The sequence below is a fragment of the Talpa europaea genome (genome assembly GCF_964194135.1).
Source record: "Talpa europaea genome assembly, chromosome: 4".
Lineage (NCBI taxonomy): Eukaryota > Metazoa > Chordata > Mammalia > Eulipotyphla > Talpidae > Talpa > Talpa europaea.
In genome coordinates this window covers 22457325-22483217 of record NC_140070.1, presented here as the reverse complement: position 1 = coordinate 22483217, position 25893 = coordinate 22457325, and the positions used below count along the sequence as shown (strand labels likewise).

Below are 25893 nucleotides of genomic sequence, written 5' to 3'. Positions count from 1 at the left end.
GAGCCATCCTGCCAAAGAGGCTAGTCCCTAGCAGCTAGTCCAAGGTGCTGCAGGTCAGTGGGGGGCAGGAAACATGTTTCCTTCCCTAACAATAATAGCTTAAAACAGCAATTTGCATTCTTCCTTTAAAGTAACTGTCATTTTATACCTCCAAACTGAAAAGCCATACACACACACACACACACACACACACACAGAGAGAGAGAGAGAGAGAGAGAGAGAGAGAGAGATACAGATATATATATATATATGAAGTTTCTCAGGTTGAGAAAACCACCCCCTAACCCCCCACCTATAAGGGACACTGAGGGAGTTTGGGAACCAAATTTGAAAAAATCACTCTTCAAGGCTCTGTGAAATCCTGAACTGCAAGCACAATGTGTATGTGCATATGTAAGTTTTGAGGGTGGATGAAATTCTAGAGCTACACTGTCAATACTGCATCATTGGCTACTTTTAAAATTTAAATTAAACAAAAGTAAACATTTGGTCCTCCTGGCCACATTTTGAGTATTAAGTAACCACGTGTAGCTACCATGTTGGACTATGGGGCAGTGGAGGTATGGAGCAGTCCCATCATCACAGAAAGTTCTATGGAATAGCACAGATGTAGAGATTTCATCAGCTTTTCAAAGGCATCCATGAGCAGAAAATATTAAGAGCCATTAAGTCAAACTGATGAGACTTCATTTAAATAGCCAGAAAATTCGCTGAAGTTTTGAAAACTCACCTATGTGGCAGAGGATATAAGCAATATCGCTCCAGAAATCCAACTCTGCAAGCTCTTACAAGATACCATATTTTATGTTTTATTGCTTCTGTCCTCCACGCACACACACTTTTTAGAGAAGGACACTTGACTTCTAAGAATATTTGCTACAAGAAATGTGCTCAGTGTTTCCCAAGGGCTTTCCAGCCATGTAGGCATTGAGGGGAGATGTGTAGTAACCCCATCTTCTCTGGTGTGCAATCCTTCTAGGTGGGTAAAGCCATTTTGGAAAATGCTCGGCTGGCGCTGCAGACAGAGAATACCCAGGCTGGGGCAGATGACTTTAAAGAGAGGTAACAGCCTACAGCAGAGGGGCAGCAGACCCTCTAATGCCACTTGTGGGCAACACGGGTAAAGCTATTGTCTCTGCAACTTCACCTCAACCTCATGGAAATATGTGGGAGATGCCAGGGATGCCTGGAGCACCCAGAACCAAGAGGGTCAGGCTCAAATCCCCCTTGTGGGTAAAAACTAGACCACAAGGACTGAGAGATTTTACCAGGTGTCACTTGGGTTTAGAGCAGGGTTCTCAACATCTAATGTGCCTCAGACTCACCTGGCGGGCTTGTAGAAAACACAGACAACAGAGCCACCCTCAGTTCCTGATGCAATACGTCTGGGGTGGGACCCAAAATGTGCATTGCTCACAAGCTCCCGATGCTGCTGCTGCTGCTGTCCTCAGACCATGCTTTCAGAATGTTGTAGAGCAAGGACTCTCAATCCAGCTGTATATTAGAATTAACCTGGGCACTTAAAAATACCACGAAGGTGAGTGAGGTTTGGGGAAATGAGGGCTAGTGGAGGAGCAAAATGAAGAAGACTTTTTGATGGATGAACCCAGTATTTTGTGGCTATTTGAGGAAGATGTCCTGGAAGTTGGGCCAATGGCCAGACATTGAGATTGTTATTCCCTAAACTGGTAAAGACAGAGAGGAAAGGTAGGTGGAGTTGAGAGTCTCTGGGCAACGCTGCACCCTGGGGCCATTCTTACCTTAGGATGAGAAGGGGTTTGTGCTGAGAGGAGAATTTCTATCTCAGACCCTATGCCAGTACCTTTCTCTGAGAACAAGCTTCTCTACTTGCTGAAAGGATATCCATTCGTGGGCACTCTGGAGTCCTGGAGATTCAACCAGCCAGAGCTGCTGTTTTGCCTAGCTCCATGCAAGCCAGCATCACAGGAGCACAAAGAAGTGAAGCCATTGTCCAGCCATTGACACTTTACTGCACAACGAAAGACAGATGCCAGGAGACATGAAATGATTTGCACTAATGTAAGGTAGAATTTAATTAAGTGTGAAATTAGGTAGGACCAGACTGAAATGTCTTCAAACATTCATTCATTTATTTCATAATACATTCTTCAGTCGTTCATTCAGATATGCCTTTGACCAGCCACTCAGCAGAGTAAAACGTTAACTCGCTGAAAGCAGGGACTTGGTCTTTTTGTTCTCCATTGTATCACCAGCATCTGTAACAGTGCCAGCAAGAGATACTCAATAAATATTTGGTGAATGAATGAATAAATAAATGAATGCAACAGATGTTGAAATATCTGCCAGGCCCTTTGCCAAGTGTGGGGAATGGTCCCTGACCTCAAAGAGCTCACAGTTTAGTGGCAAGGGCAGAGAGGTGAGCAGACAAGGCATCCCAGAGCACATGAGCCATCACTGAGATGAGCAGAGAGCGTCAGCCTGGGGACGCAGGGGTGGTGACAAAAGAGGTGATGCCTGATGTGAATCCTAAACTCATGGAGGAATTGACCAGGCAAATATTTCAATAAGAGACGTGAATTCCTGGGCAGAGGAATAGTGCACACAAAGGCAGGAAGACAAGAGAAAGCGTGGTGTGTTAGTGGAATTGCAAGCAGTTTTTCTATAAGAGGCATCTGGAGGGAATGAAGGAGAAACAGACCCAGCTTGAAAATCAGGGAGAAAGACCAAATCCTGGAGGATCACTTCAGCCATACCAATAAGTCTGGCAATTAATCTGAACAGAGGAAGGGAATTGAGCAGTGGCTCATCATGACCAGAGTTTAGCTTTAAAAAAAAGCTTTTTGGGCCTCCCTGGTGGCGCAAGGGGTTAAGCACTGCACTATGAAGCAATCCGCAGCCTCTGCAGCACGAGTTCAATCACCCACCCTCCAGGGAGCAACCCATATGGAGCAGCAGACTCTCCTGACTCACCCGCTGCTCCCCTCAGCAGTGTATTTCAGTCAGTCTGCCTGTTCTGCTCCCCACTCTGTCTCTGGTGAATCCTCTCACTCCCCACATCGCTGGCCTATACCCCAGCGTAAATAAATAAATAAATCTTTTAAAAAAATAAAATAAGCTTTGTGTTAGTGGAAAAGAGGGGCAGGGCACATGAGCAAGAAACAATGGGAATGAAGGACAGACCAGTGGAGGGGCAGGTCTGGGTTGGGAGCAGTGGTTGGAAGCAGGATGAGATGCGAGTATTGAGGAGACAGAGGATCACACTTAAGGCCTCTAAGGAAGGAGGTGACTTGATGTGCTTAAGGACAGTGACTCTGGAGCCAATACGGTAGGCTGAGAAGAGTGGGAGGCTGGTAGAGCTCAGGGCCTGGCCAGGATGAGAGCAATGGTGGGAACAGGTGGAAGGGGCACACGTCACTGGAAGGATTTGCATAGACAGCCTGAGAAAGGAAGACAAAGGTCACGTTTCAGGTTTTGAACTTGGGTGATTTAGAAAACTTGCAGTTCTATCCACTGAAATAGAAAGTTGGGGGGGGGGGCAGGGAAAGGGGAAGTTGGTCTAAAACACAGGGGTAAATAATGGGTTTGGTTTTGAAGTGATGGTAGAGCAAGCAAGAGGAAATTGTGGGGTGTCACTAATAATGTTGGGGAAATTCTGGGTGTTATGAGCACAAAGGTACTCACTGAAGACTTCAGAATCTAGGGAGAAGGGAAAGAATATAGCAAGAGGGTTAAAAAGCTTAACAGCAGCCTTGGAGATTATCACAAAGACATCTCAAATCTTTAGTGAACTTCTTAAACAATGGTCTATAGGGGACTTAAGACCTCCCTAATCCTGCATGGAGCATGTCCCAAAAGGGACCAGGCTCCCAGGAGAGGTGAGCAAAACAGGACTGCAGAGGGCATGACCCTCCTGCAGTGCTACAGTGTGGGTCAGCAGCCCAATCCCAGGGATGGAGGTGGGTTTTCACTTCAACTGGAAGGGTAGGACATGCTTCTAAAAGAAGTAGGTGTTAATAAGAATACAGTCAACATAAAGAATATACCTAGGTAGAAAATTTATTCCTAAATATAATGTATGGAAAAATGCCCAAGTGTTAACTCAAAGGTGCAGGCCCAACTTGAGGAAGGCTCCGGTAGCATGCCACAGCACTCTGCCCTCTGTCCCTTCACTTATTATCTTCAGGTGCAAGGCACATGAAAGCAGGTATGTCAAAATGGCAGGAGATGCAAAGCGAGGGAATTGCTGGTGAGTAGAATGTCAGAATCAGGATTCAAAAAGATCCCATTGGAACAATGGGCTAATGAAATTGAAAGAGGGTAAGCCCCGACTGTAGGGTTCAAGTACCAGGTGCCCCTAGAAAGGACCAAGAAACTGGGCTTCAAGCCACTCTTGCAAAAATGCTCGGGGGGTGGGGGAGCCTCCCTGATGGTGCAAGAGGTTAAGCACTGCACTGTGAAGCAATCCAGAGGCTCTGCATCATGAATTTGATCCCCAGCCTGCCAGGGAGCAACCCACATGGCAAAGCAGACCTCTCCTGCCTCGCCCGCTGCTCCCCTCAGCAGGGTATTTCAGTCAGTCTGCCTGTTCTGTTCCCCACTCTGTCTCTGGTGAATCCTCTCACCCACCCCCAGATCTCTTGCCTATACCCCAGCTCTTGTATGCATAAATAAATAAATCTTAAAAAAAATACTCAGGGGTTCCAGTTGACAAGAATATTAGTCAGCAGCAAAAACAGCTGGTCAAAATCAAATGACCAAACATACAATCAAGCAAAAACCAACAAAGTGAATCTTAGGGCCCACAATAAATAAAATTAAAAGAGCAAACTGTACCATAAGACTCTAAACTGATCAGGCAACATCTGGAGTTTTGCATTCTGCTCTCTGTGCCACATTTGAAGGAACTGGAGCATTTCTACTCATTCTGCAAATATATCTTAAGCAAGGAGCGAGATGCTAAAAATACAAAGATAGAAAGGTCACAGTCCCTGCTCTCAATGATGAAGGAAATGGAAACTAATTTACATGAAGAAAGGAGGAACGAACTGGGGATGTTTAACCTAAGGAAGAAAAGGCTTGAAGCAGGATTGGTGGGAAGGATGAAGAAGGGAGACTGGAAAGCAGCATAGGGAACAGTCTCTAAATATTTGCAGGGCTGTCAGCAGAAGGGATTAGGACTGACTTTGGGTGGAACTCTCAGATTCTCACAGACAGCTATGGAGAAATGAAAGAAATTTGCAATAGCTAGAGCTGACCAAAAGCAGAATGTGGCCTTGGGAGGTGATGAGTTCCCCATCACTGGAAGTGTTTAAGCAGAAGCTACACACCAAGAATTCTACCAAGGAATTATTACAAAGTAGGTGTTACAATAGTTGAATGTTAAAATCCCTTAAAATCCTAAGGCCCTAAAGATGCCCTGTGGAATGGTGCTGTGAGATTTCTCACCTTCTGTGGATGGCAGTGTAGTCACAGTCCCAAATTTCACAAGGGCTCTTTGGAGACAGAACCATATCTTTCGCTAGTACCTAGTCTGATACTTTGCAGGTTCTCAACTTTGTTAAAGCATCCTCAGGTTAATGGGATAACAAATCAGAATGATGATGATCAGACCCCCTACCTGGATCTGAACTCCTGGGGGAGCTCTCCCTAGAGGTCTATGCTTCCCATGTCCCATGAGGTTGGCACCCATGAAGCCAGGTCATCAGAAGTTGGCTGCCATCTCTTTCACTTTCATAAATCAACATGCACTAATAGGGCCCTCAAAGCTGTTGAAACAGTGACTTTCAGCATTCATTGTCTATCACATAATTGGTCTTTTGGTAACATTTATCTATCATCTGATTTCTTTTTCTTTGGGGTTACCCAGCTATGCTGATTAAGTTCCTTTCTCTGCAGATATGAAAATGAGCAGCCATTTCAAAAAGCAGCAGAAGAGAGGAAATGAACTCCCTGTACGAATTCATTGATGAAGCTAACTTGACAAAAACGGATCTGGAGAATCAAATAGAAAGCCTGAAAGAAGAACTTGGCTTCCTGTCTAGGAGCTATGAAGAGGTAGGCGGGATGTGCAGTGGGGCTGGTTGGCTACGAGACCAGAGACTGTCATTTGCCTGACTGAGCTTTACCACATGGGTGAGCTCATCTTGGTCTCAGCACTTTGCTTGCCCAGGGCTGCACGAAAAATGCCAGAGAAATACTTCCAAACCCTTGTAGTCTATCAGATTACCCTGGGAGTCCCAAACTCAACTGACTTCAGGACCCAACTCCTACGTAAGTGGGGAGGCAGCAGGTCCAAAATGGTGAGCGATGGAGCCCAAGTGGAATTGGAGGGAACATTCGCTATCTCAAGGCCTTGTATTTCAGGTTTTGTTGCTGTTGCTTCAACACAATATAAGACAAAGAAATAACTCTGAGGTTAAGCCAGGTTATGGTTTACATACACTTGTCAGTAAAATTAGTCAAAGCATCTAGTGACGGGATTGAACAGGATTTTAACTGCAACGTGACCCAGTTCTGCAGAATTGCACTCATTCTAAACCACCTCGCATGTGTCAGCATCTGAGCTGACAGCTTAGTCTTTCAGTTGAAAAAGTCAAAACCATGCCTCACTGGTGGCATAGGAGCTAAAGAAAGCGCTATCAAGCTATCACCAGCCACTGAAGCATGAGTTCGATCCCTGGCCAGGGAAATACCCACATGGTGCAGCAGACCTCTCCTGGCTCACCCACTGCTCCCCCCAGCAGTGTATTTTAGTCAATCTGCCTGTTCTGTTCCCCACTCTGTCTCTGGTGAATCCTCTCACCCCACACCTCTGGCTTACACCGCATTTCTTGTATGCATAAATAAATAAATCTTGAAAAGAAAAAGTCAAAACCTACTTAGCGATGCTCACGTCTGGAAGTCCCTCCTTTGTCCAACCTTATGCTAACCAAGAACCAATAAGCCCACTTCCTCCTCTTCTTACCTCAGTCACCAGTTTCCAAAAGGCAAAGTTATCTTTAAATCTCTCTCAGTCTATTCTGACTTTATGAAATTCATAAATTTCATCTTGCTGTTGTTGCTTGCTCTGTTGTTGTTGTTTCATTATTTATTTATTTTGATTTTTGCTTTGGGAGGGCCAACGCTGGTGAAAACCTGCTTAAGAATGTATCCTTGGGAAAAGAAAATATGGCATCTCTGCTGAGAAGAGGCTTGGGGACATTTCTATTTTCTCTGAAGCCCCATGTCTGGAAGTAGCAGAATGAGAAGTAGAGGTATCACCCGCAGAATGGGGCTTAGAACCTGCCTTTTCTTTCTCCTTTGGGACTCACCTGAGGTGTACATTGTCATTTCCAGGATGTGAAAATGCTGTGTAAACAGCTGACAGGATCTGAGCTGCAGCAAATGGATGCTCCCATTAGCGCTAGTCTGGATGACATCCTAGAGACCAACAGAATTCACTGGGAGAGAGACATTGAAAAGAAGCGGGCAGAGACAGGAGGCTTCCTCCAAACCAAGGTGAGAGGCAGGCCCTGCACCCTCCACTCTGCCCTTGCAGAAGGAGGCCAAACAAAGAGAAATTAGCACACAAAGAAATGCAATCATTTCAATCTCACGGCACATAAAAGAAATACAAATTAAAATAAGGATTTTCATTTACCTGTCTAGAAGCAGAAAATGTTTTAAATGACAGTACTCAACAGTGGTGTGTATGTGGCAAAGCAGATTCTCTACCGTATTCTTGGGGAGTACAAAATAATACAATGTCTTGAGTCAGGGGTTGGGGAGTAGGTATTGAGAGTCTTAAATTGCTCCAATCTTCCATTTAAATAATCTGGACTCTACCCCTCAAGAAATAACTGAGAACACAGCTAAACTTTACAATCAAATATGCTCATTGAGCATTTGCTATAAGAGCGAAAAAAATAGGAGAAAGACGAAACTACAATCTAACCGTGTAATGATGTATCAGGCAGTTATTAGAACTGACAAGTGTGAAGCATTTCTAGCAAGGGGAAATGCTCACATTATAAGGTAACATGAGGGTAGGGAGAGAGTCAGAATGGCATAGTGCAGGAGCTAACAAACTTTTTCTGTGAAGGACCAGATAGTAAATTGTTAGGTTCCCTGGCCAGATGGTTTCTCTTGTAGCTGCTCAGCTCTGCCACTATAGTGCAAAAGCAACACAGACAATGGGGTAAATGAGCATGGCTGTGGTCCAATAAATCTTTATTTAAGAAACAAAATGTGGGCTGGATTTGGTCTGCCAGCTGCATTCTGCCGAACCCTGGGATAGACAGTAGGGTAAAATCTTCAAATAAAGAAAGTAGGCATCAAGAAAGGATAGGTAAGAAAACACTAAATATTAATGGTGTTAATGTTACAGGGCAGGGAAAGGGGCACTTCAGACCCCGCAAACCTGCCTGCTCTAAATAGGTTCTGCCATCCACCGCATCAGCACAAAACATATGAGACTTTAAAGAAAAGGAACTTTAAGACAATTAGTAAACAATACAGGAAAGACAAAGAATCTAGTTTCTAAATCAAGCACCCAGTTACCCGTCCCCTCGTGCGTAAAAGTCCACCAAAGCAGGATTGGCCCAGAGCAAGTCCCCAAAGCCTGCCACAAGTCTAAAGCATCTTCCAGTGGGGACCCACAGAAAAGGATCAGAAACAACCAGACAAGCCCAGAAGGAAAAGAGCAAAATCAAAATCAAGACAAAAACCACCATTGTCGCCTCCCCACGAGTCTCACCCGCATCTGTTTCACTCAGTCCACGACCAAAAGGCAAGCGCAGTTTCTTCATGTGTCTCTCGGCTCCTTACGCCTCCTCCAGGTCTCCTTCTGGCTCCATCCTGCTTCCTTCCTTCCTCTGTCTCTTCTCCAGCTTCTTCCCTGCTCAGCTCCATGCACTTTGGATGGCGCAGGGAACCTGGAACCTCCCCCTTTCCTGGGGACCACCCTGTTACATTAGCAGTGGTGGTCTTCAGTGACAGATAGCTGACACTTGGAGATTTTTTTCTTGTTTCTCAAGTTTTCCTTAAGTAGTGTAAATTATATTCATGAAGGAAAATCTTTTATTAAACCTCATAAATAGTAAAGGAATTAGCCAGAAAATAGGATGCATGGGGCTGGTTCCTCGCGTCTTCATTTCCCAGCCAATCATGACTTCGAAATTTTTGAGGTAGAGGGAGAAGGAAAGCATGAAGTAAGTGGGGAGATATGTCTAAAAGTTCAGAAGCCTGTTCCTTGGTTACTATTTAGTAGCTGCACCGCAGAATAATTTCAGCAAATTTTCTTTAAAAAAAAAAAAAAAGATTTATTTATTTGTGCATATAAGAACTGGAGTGTTAGCCAGAGGTACGGGGGGTGAGAGAATTCACCAGAGAGATTGGGGAGCAAAACAGGCAGATCCACTGAAATACACTGCTGAGGGGAGCAGCAGGTGAGATAGGAGAGGTCTGCTGCGCCATGTGGGTAGTTCCCTGGCCCGCAGGGGATCGAACTCATGGTGCAGTGGCTGGCGATAGCTTGAGAGTGCTGTCTAACCTCTGCGCCACCAGGGAGGCCCCAATTTCAGTACATTTTCAAAAATGCCCAGATACAGACCCCACACAAGATCAGTGAAATTAGAAGGAGGAGAGGGACTTGGTGTTTTGCTTTGTTTGTAAGTTCTGTGGATGGTTCCAATTCACAGCTAGGGTTAAGATCCACATGAGTTTATAAAAGCTACCAGAAGGAAAACAGAAGGGCCTTTTATGTTCTTTCTTCTACAAAAGCCTCCACCTTCTGCCCCCCAAGTATAAACAGGAATCTTCCCAGCAGGGCCTTTTACCAATTCTGGATTTCCCAGTGTTCTCCAGCCCAGGAGAACATCTTTCACCCCCCCCCCATTTCTCCACCCTCTACTCCCTTCAAAGACCTCTAACCTTCAATTCCTTGGAGCATGTCATTAATCAGCACTTTTTATGGGCAAATCATAGCTAGTAACTTCACAAAATGCAGCTACACCCAACCCCGACCTGCTGAGAAATGAAACAACACAAAAAGAAAAGGAGGCCAAATCATAGATCTGATTTTTGGTTCATTGCATCTTTTTAGGAGACTCATGAATATTTCCAAGAAATGAGCCCAGAGACCATCCAGCCCGGTTCCCTCACTTTAGAGGTGAGGACACTGAGCCCCAGAGAGCAGCTGACTTCCTGAGGTCACGAGCTGGTTGTGCTATTGCTCAGCTCTCGGGCTTAGTCCAGGGACCTTTTCTTCACTCTGGACTGTCATTCCTCCTGGGCTCTGTTCCCAAAGCTCAATCTCAGGAGCCCAACAGTTTGCAACTTTGCTTCTGTTCCAACGCTCTTGAGGTGTACACTACATTATAGAGATTATTTCCTTGGAAAAGGGCTGGACCAATATAATTAACAGAACTAAATTGTGCAGAATGTGAAAAAGAAAAAAAAAACCTAGTTATTATGATTCATCCCCTCCCCTCTTGAGAATCATCACCAGTCCAACTGTAATTCTGAACAGATTCATTAGTGTTTGTTTTTTTTAATAGAGTGATCTGAAAGCTACATCTCAGTGAAAACAGACAGCACTTGTTTTAGTTTGGCCAGTGTTGCCTGGGCCTCATGCAGAGAGGAGGAGCTCAGAAAATATTTGCAGAGTGAGTGAATTCCTCTGATCATCAGCAGGAATCAAAACTGACAGCCAGAAGTCCTCCAATAAATAGTTTTGTCAGTTGCAGTCATGCCCTTAGGGGCTGACATTTGCCCATCCCAAGCATCTGAGCATCTCCTTCTGCATCTTTCTGTGGCCACAGCACACAATGCTTTCGAAACCTTTTGCAGAGAGAATACAAACATGCATTTAATTACCTTTCAGACCAGGGAGGCTGGAAATTAATTGACATGATTCATTTATGTCTTTGTTTAGGTTTTCCCCAGAAACAGATCCTGATACAAATATTGAAGTAGAAATATTGATTTAGATTTGTGGGGGGAAAACAAAATAGTGGTAAATGGATAAGCAGAGAAGCGAACCAAGAAAGAACGCAATATCCATGCAGCTACCACTGTGGGAAACTAAAGGGTACACCCGCAAGGGTTCTGGACAATGATTCAGGACATGGGGAAAGGGCAGGAAGCCAGGATAGTAAGACCATCTCCCATTAATCCTCTGCCATCTGCTAGCAGAGTGGCTTTCAAAGACTTCAGAGAAAGCTCTCAGGCAAGAAGGTGTAGAATCTCCCCTATGTGTATAGCAGCACTATTTACAACAGCTAAGCTATGGAAACAACTCAAATGCCCAAAAATAGATGACTGGATCAAGAAGATGTGGTACATATACACCATGGAATATTACTCAGCAATCAAAAAAGATAAACACATGCAATTTGCAGCAACATGGATGGAGCTGGAAGGGATCATGCTCAGCGAAATAAGCCAGAAAGAAAAAGAAAAATACCGGATGGTCTCACTCATAGCAGGAATTTAGAAAACCTAAATAAGAGACCAGGAGAAAGACTAATTATAATAAAGTAAAAATCAAAATCAACAAGCAACTATAAACCAGAGACACACTATGGGGGAGGGGGGAGTAGGATCAAAACAAGGGGGTGGGAATTGTATGGGAGTTATAACCAAGATGAAAATGCATACATCATGCAAAAATGAAAAATGATGTGAAAAATGTATAAAATAAAAAATTAGATACTTTAAAAAAAAAAAAGAAGGTGCAGAATCTTGCAGTGGGGAGAAAACTGGGGAGAAATAATGTGCTGTGGCCTAAGGGATGAAGGTGGAAACCATCAGCACCTGCACCTACCTGCCAATTCTTATTTGTTCATCATTAAAAGCTTATAAAGAGGTTCAGGATGGATGCAGTAACCACAATCTTTCCAGCCTTGGAGAACCTGAGGTCCACTTTTTGGACCTTCTCAAGTTGCATGATTCAGTGATGGGAGATCAGGTTGGTCCAGAGAATTTTGGAGCATCTAAAAGTCTGGCCCACCTTTTTCTATTTTGTTGGGGTTAACCCAACTCAAGTATGTGGAGATGTTTTGGGAACCTCAGACAGTACGCCATGTCACACTCCCGACCTGGCTAACCGTGGAACACAGTCCCCAAGTCACAATCAATAGGACTTTGAAAAAGTCACCCCAGGGGATGCTGCAGGGCTGCTGTCATTGGCCTGTTCCCTAGAGTCATGTGAGGAGACATTTCCATTCTGTCAAGTGACAAACAGAAAACAGAGTCCCAAGGGCAGGTGTGCTCCATTCTGACCTTGGCTGGAACAAGACCTCTCAGTGCCCTTCTTACCTAAAACTTTTGGGAATGTGCACCCCATCAGCCACTGTTTAAAGACCTAAAATTCAAAAGTAAAATTGATAACCCACTGAGGGCCTTTGTGCTGGCCAGAAGTTTGATATCCTTTCTACTCCTTCAATTCTCATCATAGTCTCAAAATAGAACTATTGTGGACCTCCCCAGTGGCTCAGCGGGTTGAATGCAGTGGTGTGAAGCTGTCCGCAGCCTCTGCAGCATGGCTTCACGATTCCCAGCCAGCCAGAGAGATACCCACATGGCGCAGCAGACCTCTCCTGTCTCGCCCACTGCTCCCCTCAGCAGTGTCCTCGGTCGTCTGACTGTCTTGCTCTCTGCTCTGTCTCTGGTGAATTTTCTCACCCTCCCACACATCTGGCTTGTACCCTGGTTCTTATATAAATAGATAAATCTTTTTTTTTAAAGCTATTTAATATATATATATATATATATATATAACTATTGTTAGACACATTTTACAGATGCATTTATTGTTGCCAGGGAGGGAGCAGGGGAGACAAGGAGTTGAGATTTCTAGCTTCCCTGCAACCAAGCTCTTCCCCTAAGTTTTGCTTTCATAGAACACCCATATCTTTCATTTCAAATATCTTTTACCAACCAACAGGAAATGATGTTCTGGGTAGCCAAAAATACACTTTCAAGAATATTATATAGTTATTGTGCTTTAAGTTGGTGACAATCCATTCCGGTAAATATAAGCATATGTTCCTGACCTCTTCCTGGAAACAGACCTCTGACAGGCGAAGGGCTTCCAGAATTTCTGACGGAAGCTACTTGGGACTCAAAAAGTTGATCTTTCCCACTTTAGTTTTGTCCATTGTTGGGATTGGAGCCCCCCAGGTAGCGAGGCATATTTGTTTTCTGTTGCTTTGTAACCTGTTATTGCAAACTTAGTGGCTTAAAGGAGTATGCACTGATTACCTCCATTTCCATGGTCAGTATTCCAGGCCAGGTTTCAGGTGGCTCCTCCTCTGAAGGTCTCGGGAGGCTGCAGCGGACCAGCCTGGCTGGTCCATTCAGGATGTGACAGGATTCCGTTCCTTACAGTTGCAGGACCCAGGCCCTCACCTCTCAGTCTCCCTCCTCCCCACCACAGGCAGTTCTCAGCAGGGCTGTCTGCATCTCCAAGACCAGGGAAGACCTCTTTTTATCTTTTTTAAATTATTTTATTGCGGTAATGTTGACTTACACACTTATGTTTTAAGAGTACTGGTCCAGGGGGCCTCCCCGGTGGCGCAGCGGTTGAACACTGGGTTGTGAAGCTGCCCGCAGCTTCTGTGGTGCTGGTTCGATTCCCGACCACCCGGGTGAGGGTCCCACATGGCGCGCAGACTTCCCCTGCTGCCCACTGCTCCCCTCAGCAGTGTACTTCGGTCCTTCTGCCTATTCTGCCCACCCCCCCCCCACCCTGCTCTGGCTCTGGTGAATTCTCCCACCCTCCTGTGCTTGTAACTGTGCCCAGTGCTTGTATAAACAAACAAACAAATAAATAAATAAAAGAAAATCACTAAAGAGCTCTGTTCCATTAGCGCAAAGATCACATTAAAAAAAAAAAAAAAGAGTACAGGTCTCTACCTTTTCAACGGAATGTAGGTCTTCTAGGAGTTTAAGTTTCTTTCAAAGTTCCAGCCTGATTTAGTCAGGCCCACCCAGTGTGCTCTGCCTTTCCATCAACTCAAAATTAGCTGATTTGACATCTTCATTACATTGGCAAAAATCCACCAACTTTACATAGTATGCAACCCAATCACTGCAGACTCCTGGGGCAAGGAACCTCCCTGGGAGCACAGGGGTTGAAGACAGTGCTATGAAGCTATCTGCAGCCACTGCAGCAGTTCGATCCCTGGCCGGCCAGGGAGCAACCTATATGGCACAGCAGACCTCTTCTGTCTCTCCTGCTGCTCCCCTGAGCAGTGTATTTCAGACAGTCTGCCTATTTTGCGACCCACTCTGTCTCTGGTGAATCCTCTCACCCCCCCACCCCCATACCTCTGGCCTGCACCCTAGTTCTTGTATGCATAAATAAATCTTTTAAAAAGAGAGAGATTGTGGAGCTCCTCTTAGATTCCTGGGCCGCACACTGGGCACCCAGTATTGAAGCAGATTGCTGCCTGAGTGGTCTCCTCTGCCAGGCGGATAGAGGCTTCAGCTCACCTCCCCAGAGGAGAACCCAGATCCTCTCTCCTTGTCTAGAGCCTCAGCCTGGGCGCTCAGAGGCTTGGCTCCCTCCCCTCAACCTGGCCAGTAGTCTGCTCCCAGCCAGGCAAGCTATTTTACCTGCTATGTCCCCTCCCACAAAGGCTCCTCACCTTTGTTCCCAGAAGCTTTCTGTCTGTTGCTTGTTCACTGCACTGGATGGTAAGTAACATAGCCGAAGGCTGTTTGATCACTAGCACAAGCTGGTGGGGTGGAGTGGCTTGGGGGACACAAATGAGAGACAACTCAGTCCCCTCTTATAGTCCCTAGAGGCCAGCAACTACATAACAAATAGATTGCTCCCATGCTCCCTGCTGACAGCTGCCCTGCCCTTGTCTTGGGTCAGTGCAGGCATTTGTGGTGAAGAAGTTTAACTGAGCCGTAACCATCATGATTACTTAAACAAGAAGACCAATTGTGGAGACTTAAGAATGAAGACAGGTGAACAGATGGAGATGAATTGTGAGGTTTCCATTTATTGATATTCTTAGAATATCAATAAATTTCTAATGAAAGAAACATTAGAGACTGTCTAGAGCAGTGTCCACTAGTGGAAGTTTCTGCAGTGATGGAAGTGTTTTAATCTGTGCAGCAATCCAGTATGGCAGCCCCTGACCACATGTGGTAACTGAGCCCTTCAGATGTGAATAAGACAACTGAACAAGTGGATTTTAAATTTTATTTAATTTTTTAAATGTTTTAAAAATCATTACATGTAACTAGTGGCTACAATCTTGGACAGCATAGGTCTTGATGTAACTGTGAGGAGACTAGAAAGCTTCGACAGCATGACTCTGTGACTCCATTTTTGCAAAAAATAATTTGCCCTGCAAGGATAAATATTTTATACAGCCTGCTATGCTACACTAAAAAGAGTCAATATTTTCTAGGAGATATGAAATTGGATTAAGATGGGACTGAGGTGAACTGGCTCTAGCCTGCAAGAGTCCCTAATGTGCTTTTGTCTTCATAGCCAATAGGATAATTAATTTTAAGGAGATAGAACCCCTGAGAGCATTCAGTAATCTAGGGGTTCCCCTGTGTTGAGGATTGGTTATAATCTCTGATGGGCGGTAAAGGGAAGGGGGGGTCACCCAATATTTCTATACCTTAATGGATGTCACAGAGTCAGCTTTGCAAAAGGGTCTCCTCTTTTGTACTTTCATCTATGCAGATGGCCATGTAGATCTAAGTAGATGATACCTTCACTTGATTCAAAATGCAAAAGATACAAAACAATGCACCATTTATAAGGAGAAATGTCACCCAACCCATCCCAGCCACCTTGTCCTTTTCTATGAGATTAATTTGGGTGACTGCAGCCTCCCACTCACACCTTCTATCCAAGGATCATCTCTCCATCTGCCCAGCACAAAGCAGGTGGCAGGCCCTGCACTGGAGGCTGAAGACACAAAGCCCATTGCTCTAGTAAATGCCCATCCCTGGCCACCTGAATCTGTTGATCTCAAGGCTATCTTAGATCATTTTTAATAATAGTCCTTTTCCATAGAAAATAAAAGTGCTTTCTCAATTTCCAAAATAAGAGATTTGCACGGATAAAACAAACCTTGAAAAAGTAAAGTGGTGAGATTTGTATTTAATACTTTCTAGTCTGCTAACAGGGACACAGCAGAGGAGATCCTGCTTCTTAGGAATGAGGTGATCTCAATGAGCCAGAGTTAATACTACCATTTAGAGTTCCCCCATAGTTACCTTCAGTAAGAAGAAGAATGTATTATTCTCTTGCAAGTTACTCTCATTGCAGCACCTCATCTGCTGATTTCATCAGTGAGGTGTGCTTACTTCTGACCAAGAGGGCAGGGGAGGTCAAGACCTCAAAGCCATTTGTTCCTCTGTGTTTCTTTTGGCAGCTTTAACTGAGGCTGGGACTTGGTCCTAAATTCCAAATAGAGCAGCTTCAACAGCCAGGAGGTTCTTGTATAAATTCAAGAAGAAACTTGGCTTAGCCTAGCTAGGGCCAGGCCAACTCTCCTGCCAATGTTGAAGTTTCCTCCAGTGAGACATGCACTTTTTTTTCATTCCTATTAGGAACCAGTCAGGCATCCAGCCTCCACCCAAATCAATCCTACCTCTGGCTGGAGTGGGTCAGGGTTGTGTGTGCTGCTATCGAAAATCATCTTTAGTTTAATAACATTCAGCTGATGGCACATGACTGTGAAGTAACTTATAATCATTGTAGTATTGCAGCTAATCCTCCTAATGAAAAGGAGGTTTGATTTAATTCCATTATTGGTAGATCCTCCTCTTCTGTAGTCCCCAGTCACTACAAAGTGCCTGGTACATTTTGTAAACCTTCAATAACTGTTATTAAGCCATCCTAGGAGTAAAAAGCCCTGGTCCCCATGGGGGATAGAGGGGTAAGTAAGTCGTCCCTGCAAGCCAGATACCTACAGTCTAGTGTGGCGTTGACTTGCACGAATAGCACAAACTGAGACAAGAGGATTTACCCCTCCAGAGACAAGTATGTAGCACTACATACAAGTCACTCATGGTCTGGGTTGAAAGGAAGGACAGAGCATGTGAGGGACCGTGGCATAGCCTTCTCCAGCAGCTTCACCCACACTCCCCACCAAGGCTTTGATATCTGCTGTCCTGGGAATTTGGCTTCATTTCATGCCCGGTGCTTGAAATGTCAGCATCTGTATATATGTGCCAGTCAGATTCACAACACTGCTTAAAGGTAACTAGAAGATTCTGTTGATGTTTTATTTTTTCATAATTTTAGAAATAACATACATTTTAGGGTAAATTTTTTTTTCATTTGCACCTACAACTTCAGTGTGATTTGCTATTACTTGCAAAATCTGACAATCATTTTTATAATATCAACCATAGTGTCACAAAAATCAAACTACAAAGAAAATTTCATTAATACCTGATTAAACAAAGTTACTCACATTGATGATTAATGCAGCTAATATGAATTTTGACTTATATTTTCATTGACCTTACTGAATTCACTCACCAATGATAAAACTTCTATCAAATCAGATAATAGTTTTGAAATATTGGAAGAATATTCCCTTTAATTTTTGTGCTATTCACAATGTCACAGCTACTGACATAACTCACTTTTAAGTTTAATCTGCATTGACATTTTCTGCATCCCTGTCTTGACAATCAACAAAACAGTAACTCAATCCCTGACTTGTAGCACTTGCCAATTTTCATAGGGTAAATACTCTCCCTAGGATTGATTTTTAAAATACTAACTTGCTGTAAATGAGCACAGAATTGTAAGGAGGTGCACTGAACACACCATTATATGTTATTTCCACCACACAGGTATCATCAATGTAAATAACCTCAATGACATAGATAGTGATAAAATGTAAAATAATTAGCAAATGATTGTTTTAATACTTATTGCCTTTTTTTTAAATTTTGGGGGTTACAATTTTGCTGTTCCATATGTGCACATGACCCACTCACCCTCCACCAACCACCTGTGCCAATACCCCACCTGCCTCCCTCCCTCCCCTTCCCTCTAGTACCCATTATATTCTTTCAACAAGATTTATTCCTGCTGTATATGAATCTTATAGCTCACAGAAAAGTTAAACCATCCAATATCTTTCACTTTTTGACTTAATGCAATTAACAAAATCACCTTGAGATTTATCCATTTTGCCCCAAATTTCATCTTTTTGCACAACTGTGTAGTATGCCATTGAGTATATATTCCACAATTTTTAATCCATTTGTCTGCTGAATTACCATTTTAGCATAACTTATTTAATTGTAAGTTGAGGTCATTTATTTGTTAATGGTGGCCATGTTTAACAACCAGTTTAAAAAATTTCTGAAAATTTGAAGATTAACTCATTTGAACCCTTAAGAGCCGGCTCCAGTTCATAGGGAACGCCCTGGTCATTCTGTGTAGCTACATTGCCTGGCTCCACTTGCCGGCCAGGATGCCCCGTCTCCTGCCTCCCACCCACACAGCCCCTGGGACCAGGTCCCAGCCAGAAAGAGAGGAAGAAAACCAGGGCTACTGATCACAGGAAAACTTGGCATTGAGGACATTTTAGAATGATCACCATCACTTTGCCAAAGGGAACTTCAATTTGGGGAATCTTAAGTTGATGAATTGGTGGAAGCAGCAGCAGTAATTACCAGTCAGGAGCTCTGCTCTGTGTCTGCTACTTGACTTGAGTCTCAGCTCTGCCCTTATGGCCCTTACAATTTTGAGTAAAAACTCAGTTTTTTCTGCACCTCAGTTTCCTCATGTAAAATAGGAATAAAAGGACTCCTGCTTCATTGGATGTCAAAATTCAATGGAATAATGGACATAAAGTTGTTAACAGTCACCAACACAGAATAGTAGCGGACAACTCATAGTGGTTTTTACAAAGTCATTTTTTAGCTATTATTAATTTTTGCATGCAGAAAATATAGTCAATATATGCATGCATCCACACGCATAACCTCATGGGAGACTCACAGTGACTCCAGGAGAGAATCCTCATGGGGTCATTCTCCACTCATAGTCATCTGTGTTCTGTGAGCAGGGCCAGGCTCTGCAAGGCTGTAGGGTAAATGGAATTAATCAGGCTTTTTATACCACTAACCTCTGTGGCTATCACCTGAGGCCTTGAATGCAGAAGGGGTTTGGGATTGCGGGCACAGGGCACGCATGCCTGATTGTGGACACCTGGAGCATGGTGTGGGCATGAATAAGTGGGCACACCTGAGCCTGGAGGCTGAGGCTCTAAGGGCAGCATCACTCAGGGACAGCTTCGGGAGGATGGCTACAGAGGCGTGACAATAGAAGAGGCGACACCACGGGAGAACACTAGAGAAAGCCTAGAGGAAAGAGCATAAAATATTCATGGGGGGCTGGGAAGCTTGCCTGCCTGCCTACCACCCACCCCCTCCCCGCCCCCTGCCTTGCCAGCCTGCAGGCTTGCCGCTAAAAAGGCCCAAGGCTGGCCCAGAGTCTCATGCCAATGGCCCACAAGTCAGAACAAGACCATGGCCTCTTTTCTCCCTCAGCTGCTCCCGAGCCTTTGTGACATTTTTGCTGAACTCTTCACAGCCCTCAAACAGCAAGAATTGAGCAAATTACTGAGATACGAGCCTTCTGACTAGGGATTTCTTAGCCCATTAATTAGATGGCACTATTTTTGCACAATTTATAAATAAGTATTCATGTGTGGGACACATGGTAATTCCAGAAAACCAGTAACCTAGAAGAGAAAGTAGGTTTTTTCTCCTACATCACCAGTCAGGAGACATTTCCTCAGACGGCATTGAAGACTGAGGGTGAACTCCCATTTTTTCCCTTTTCCCCAGCAAAGAGGAATAACAAACACCTGCTCCCCAGAATATAAGGGGAGGAATCAGAATATATACACTTGCTCAGGGAGAAGACCTTCCCCTTGTATTCCCAATAGTGGCCAGGCTGGTTTTTACAAGGAAACAGGGACTATCAGATCCAGCTGGCCAACTGCTTACTTGGGCAAGAGGTGGGGGTTGGCACCAATTCAGTGCCAGGAGGGGTTACAGGTTCTCTGAACATCAACCTGGCAACATTCATCAAAATTGCGAACATGTGCCCTTCTCACTTAGCAGTTCCAGTCAGGAAGTTTCCCCTCAAAGACATTTGCGTGTGTAGTGAGGGGTGCAGATTATGCTTTTCACGATTGTGAGAGGCAAAGAGTGACACAACCGAAGTTGTTTCACCAGTGGGGAATTTGTAAATAATAATAGGATTTCCAAACAAGGAAATATTATGCAGCTCTGAAAATAATGCAATTGATTTACACATTGATATAAAATGATGCCTAAGCTATATTAAGTACCAAAGCAAGAGGGGGGTGGTTATACATATTTATACATTTATGAAAATTTCTGGCTGGAAGTATAAGAAAATGGAAACAGGAGACCTGAGTAATTAAGACCCAGGGAGAAAGGAAGACCTTTTACTATGGATCCCTTAGACAAATCTTTTGCATTGTATTCTATTTTCATGCATTATATGTTCAAACTAAGTGAATGTATACAAGTTGGTGAGGGTGCCTGGAAAAGGGAATTTCAACGTGACAGATGCTTCCGCTGAGTTAGAGGCTGTGGAAGAGACCCTGGAAAGGGCAAGCGAGAGAAGGGCCAAGTTCTCCCCTCCTCCTGGCTCACAAGAGACCTGACTCTCTACAACAAGAGGCGGAAGTCGCCCACGGTAAGGGGAGGAAGGGCCATTGAGCAAAATGTCTATGATCTGAGCAGAGCAGACCGGGTAAAGGAGAGTCCTGGAGCACTCTGTGGCTTTCTAAGGCTTTTATTGAGCTTTACATGCATTGCAGCAACCAGGTACATGGCAGGCAGGGGTGCCAGGGGGCCAGTAGGCCTCCAAGCCCCCAGCAAGTCTTCACTCGGGGCTTCTCTCTCTCTCTCTCTCTCTTCTGGCTTTCTTTCTCCCCTTCTCTCTCCTGCCTCTCTCCAGCTTCTGCTTCTCTTGGTGACCATCTCAAAACCCCTCCCACTGCCCACAGAAGTGAACAACACAACAATGGAACAACAGCAGGTGCCCCATCAGGCAGGGCAATCCTAATGGTGGGAGGGCAGAAAAGCCTGAAAACCTTTTACCCTACACCCACAGACCAGACCCAGGAGCACACGCTGACTGCTGTCCTCTGGTACACAGTACCTGGTGCCAAGTCCAGAGCCTTGGAGCTGAGACGGAATCCTGGCAGGCTCTGGTGAGTGGGCCAGGAAGACCCCTGGCATTTCTTACATTTTTGTTAACTCTCAATGGTCAAACTGTCATCTTCTGAGGTATAGTTTGCAAGAGATTCCCATTTCACAGCATGTGGTTTTTGAGGCCTGAAAGGGTCACTAATACCAAATCACAAGTATAGTGGAGGCATTAATGCCCCCATCAAAATCCCCTTCCCAGGCTGCTGCTGCTGTGAATGTAGCAGCTAGGGCCTACAGGCACCCCTTTTCAGCTCCTATCCAGACTTTCCCTCAGCTAAACAGAGGACACCTGGCCTACAAGGTAGGCCTGCCAGCTCTCAGCCAATGACTACAGGTGGGTGTAAAAGTCCAGCCCACTTGCTTCCTGGTGAAACAGGTCTTATGATGTAACTCACACTTGGGAGCTCTTGGTGGAATAAAGGGCAACCAGACTCTAGGGGAGAACACCTCTGGGCCTAGTTCCTTCCTCTGCCCCATCCTGAGAGCAATTATCTGTAATAGGTTCCCTGTCTGCATCTCTGCTTCATGTTCAACCAAACAAAGTTCATCTGAAAAATTCAGGTCATTAAAAAGGTAAAGTTGGGTTATGTGGAAATAGCAGAGAACTGGTTGGAAGATCACAAGCTCAGGTTAGATCCCCAATATGTGGGCCCAGGATGCATAAAGGTCAGAGGGTCCTTACAGAGAGAAAAACAAGGGTGAGGCTATAGAGGATGAGCATATGATCAGGTGGAGGGATCACAAGGTGAAAGTAGGTAAAAGTTCACTTTCAAACAGGGTGCTCTTGTACTTGCTGGCTTCTCGGAATGTTGGCAGTGGCCCAGTTTGTATGAGACAATTCTTTTGATATGGTTTGCCCCTGCTTCAATCACAATCACCCTAGTGATGTCAACACCTAGTAAACTCAGACTCACTGCAGTTTGCAGGTTGATCTTTGCATTATAAATTATCATTATTTCTTAAAATATTTTTTAACAATACAGAAATCAACACCCTCTGCTCTCTGGAATGGACTAAAAGTTCTATTAGGGTGTCATGTTTAGCTCTTCCTAGAAGCTTCCCTTGTCAGAGTCTGAGGTGGGGAAGCTGGACTTGGGCTCCAAGAATGGGATTGAAGGGTCATAGGACCTCTGATGGAAGTTCCTGTAAACACCCTGGGCAGTGCTCCTGAGTTATCAGAGAAAAACTCCACCACACATGTAGGAGTCATCGCTGAACATGGAACAAAAACTGTAGACAGAGGATGCAAACATGACTCTGTGAATTGTTTTTCCAAATCACAGGTACTATGGGTTCAATGTCCGTAACAACCACTCACAAACCAGGCAATTTCCTGACAAAGGGAATTTGAACAAATGGAAGTCCAGGTAGCCAATTCCATATCCTCACTGCCATAAACAGTAACTCTGAACCAGATTCAGTTTCTAGTGATCATCTTAGGATGAGAACCTGACTCAACATCCTCATAGTTTATAGAATTAAGAAGCTCTAAATAAGATAATATAGTGACCCCTGCTTAACGACAGCCATGATTCAAGATGGCATCTTGGTCAAGAATCTTCCATTTCAGCCACAGTGTTCTAAAGGGGGTGAAAGTCTCCTCATGAGAGACAGGGTCCAGAAACCTATTTCATCATGATTTGGCTCAATTCAATGTAAAAATATTTGTTTCTTATATACTTTATAAAAAGTCAGATGCTGGGGCCTCCCTGGTGGCCTGAGGGTTAAGTCTCAGCACTATTAAGCTATCGCCAGCCACTGCAACATGAGTTCAATCCCTGGCCAGATTGCTGACCCACATGGCACAGCAGACCTCTCCTGTCTGGCCTGCTGCTCCCCTCAGCAGTGTATTTCAGTCAATCTGCCTGTTCTGCTCCCCTGTCTCTGGTGAATCCTCTCAGTCCCCGCACCTCTGGCCCACACCCCAGTTCTTCTATGCAAAAAATAAATTTGAGGGCCTCCCCCATGGCGCAGCGGTTGAGCGCTGGGCTGCGAAGCTACCTGCAGCCTCTGCAGCGCCAGTTCAATCCCCAGCCATCGGCGAGGGTCCCACATGGCGCGCAGACCTCTCCTGCCATGCCCGCTGCTCCCCTCAGCAGTGTGTTTCATCAGTTTGCCTGTTCTGTTCCACTCTCTGTCTCTGGTGAATTCTCTCACCCTCCCATGCTTCTGACTGTACCCAGTGCTTGTATAAATAAATAAATAAATCTTTAAAAAAAAATAAATTTTAAAAAATTATCAGATACTAAATTATAGGTGTACCATAATGACATCTATTAAAATATGTTAAGGACAGAGAGACACAATTTTTAAAGGTGTTTATTGGTCAGTCCTATACTGCAGGGAGTGGTATATGGGAAAAGGAGAAGGAAGTTTCAAGGGCACGTAGGTGTTTGGGTCACAGTGGAAACCCAGAGGCCAACCCTGACAGAGCCTGGTGATCGTAGTGCTAGAGAATGTCAAGGGGGATGAGTAACAGTGAGCCAGGTAAGGGTGATGGATGGCATGGAGAAGGATGGTGAGGGTGTAGAAACATCATGAGAGCTCAGTGAGTGCAAAGACTAGAGACACTGACTGCTGTGTGCGTGGTGGCAGGAGCGGGTGGGTCAAGAAGGAAACATGCTGGGCCAGTCATGTGTAGCATGCTAGGGGCCCTGGGGGGCTGTGGATGGTGTCGAAGCAGAGGGGATACAATCCCAGATTTGTGTTTAGACAGCACACAGGTTGCTATGTGGGGACAGCACAAGGAGGAGGAACTAGAGACAAGAATACAAGCTAAATGTTCCTCAGGGAGAGGCACAAGCACCCAGTCCTGGGCACTGGTGACTGGGGGAGAGAGAGACACACATGTGAAAACTTCTCAGAATGTATGAGAGGAGTATTCAGTGATGACTGAATTCTGGAGGAAGGAGAACAGGGGCAGATCTTTCCCCAGTTTCTAGCTCGCATGAGTTCACCAGCTGAAGCCCAGAATAAGAAGGATCAGCAGGTTCAGAAGGAAGGCAGTGGCTCCATTTGGGGCACTTGATTTGAGGTGCCCAGGGACTATATATTTCCAATAAGAGGTCCATAGTGGGTCTGTGACTTGGGGAAGAGGTTCAGGTGTCAATGCAGAGGTCATGGCAGAGACGACTAAAAGCCTAAGTGTCCTAGAGACCAACCAGCGGGGAGGCCCAGGAGACAAACTCAGAGAACAGCAGGCTGAGGATGGGGCGGTGGGAACCCGCAGTGGAGGCGCAGCAGGGAAGAAGAGGACTTAGCCAAGATCCGTTACTAAAACACTAAAGGAAAAACTGCTGAGTATATAAAGGCCAGAGACATTCATTCTGACTATGTAATCTGGGAAGGCGTTCTAGGGAAGGCAGGACTTGAGCTGAATGATGGATGGGGTTTCAGCAGTGGAGGTGGACGGTGCCCCCCAGGGAGTGAGAAATCGTCAGTATAAAGACCCCCAGGCAGTTCCGAGATCAAGATTGCTTTGAAGAAACACCTGCAAACTGCCTCTCCGCTCTCTCTCACTTTATCTCATCTCTCTCCTGCCCCTCCTCCTGTCTCTGCCTTTCTCCCCCACCCCACCCTCTCCACCCCGACCCCATGCCCACCCCACCCCATCCCACCAGCAGAAGAATCAACGAATTAGACTAAACAAGAGAATGGCTGCTGAAGCATTCATGATTTCCCCTCAGAGCCCGTAAGCCTGGCAAGGTAAGTGTCCTTGGAGAAATGGACAGGACAGGCCAATGCCAGCCCCTCCAGCTGCTCTGTACCTCCCCCTCAAGGGTCCTGCCTGTCGGCCTTGGGTTTGGAGAGCATGTGCTCTTTTGCAGAAATAAGGTCTGGAGAACACTTTGCACGATGCCAAGCACTGGCATGACCTCGAGCTGCAGAGCCTGGGCGCGGTGGTGGGCAGGCTGGAGGCGGAGCTCAGGGACGCGCAGAGGCGGGGCAGCATCGGCGCACAGGTGCCAGCTGCAGAGGACCGAGGCGTCCTACCATGCCCTGCTGGACAGGGAGGAGAGCCAGTGCGTCTCTTTTCCTATTCAATTATGAAAGGAATATGTACTCACAGGCTTCAGAGTTGTTTTTTTCAAATACTGTAAAAGATAAAAAGAAGAAATCACCCCTCCCAAATTTCCCAACATAGCCTCATCCTTGCCCACAGCCTAGCTGTGTCCTCCCGGGGGGTTTCTGTTCATATATTCATATATACATCCGTGTACATACAAGCACACACAATGATGTAGGTAAATATGCATTAGTGTGTGTGCATGTGATTGTGCCTGTGTGTCATCACGTGCACACATGCACGCACAGAGAACCATATCCTCCTACATACCCAGTACTTACACCTTATCCACTAGGAATGCTTTCAGCTGCATGTAACAGACCCTAATGAAGAGGGCTATAGACCCATGTCCCTGAAATTTCAATGTGTACCCCAAACTTCCAAAACTGGACATCATTTTAAAATGCGGAGTCCATTTCTGGGGTGGGGCCTGGGATTCTTCTTTTGTAACAAAACTGGTGACGCCTGTGCTGCTGGTCACAGACCACACTTGGAGCAGCAAGGGCATCAGCTTTGTTTATTCAAGAAACGAGGTCGTCTGGGCAGCTCCGTGACTTCATGAAGCCCCCAAGCACCTTGTATCTTTCTATTATCTCTGATAGTCTGCCTCT

The 25893-nt window shown here is 45.1% G+C and overlaps 1 protein-coding gene across 1 annotated transcript in view; it reads left to right on the top strand.

Annotated features, from left to right (window-relative positions):
• BFSP2 (beaded filament structural protein 2) overlaps positions 1-25266 on the top strand; it is a gene marked incomplete at both ends in the record, with an annotated part of 50924 nt that extends 25658 nt beyond the window's left edge. Inside the window, 10 exon segments of the mRNA XM_084232573.1 lie at positions 980-1062; positions 5878-5914; positions 5917-6036; positions 7318-7479; positions 10064-10129; positions 19917-20074; positions 21119-21218; positions 25044-25046; positions 25050-25168; positions 25170-25266. Of these exon segments, the coding sequence (XP_084088699.1) occupies positions 980-1062; positions 5878-5914; positions 5917-6036; positions 7318-7479; positions 10064-10129; positions 19917-20074; positions 21119-21218; positions 25044-25046; positions 25050-25168; positions 25170-25266 (945 nt within the window).
• Between the last annotated feature and the right edge of the window lie 627 nt (positions 25267-25893).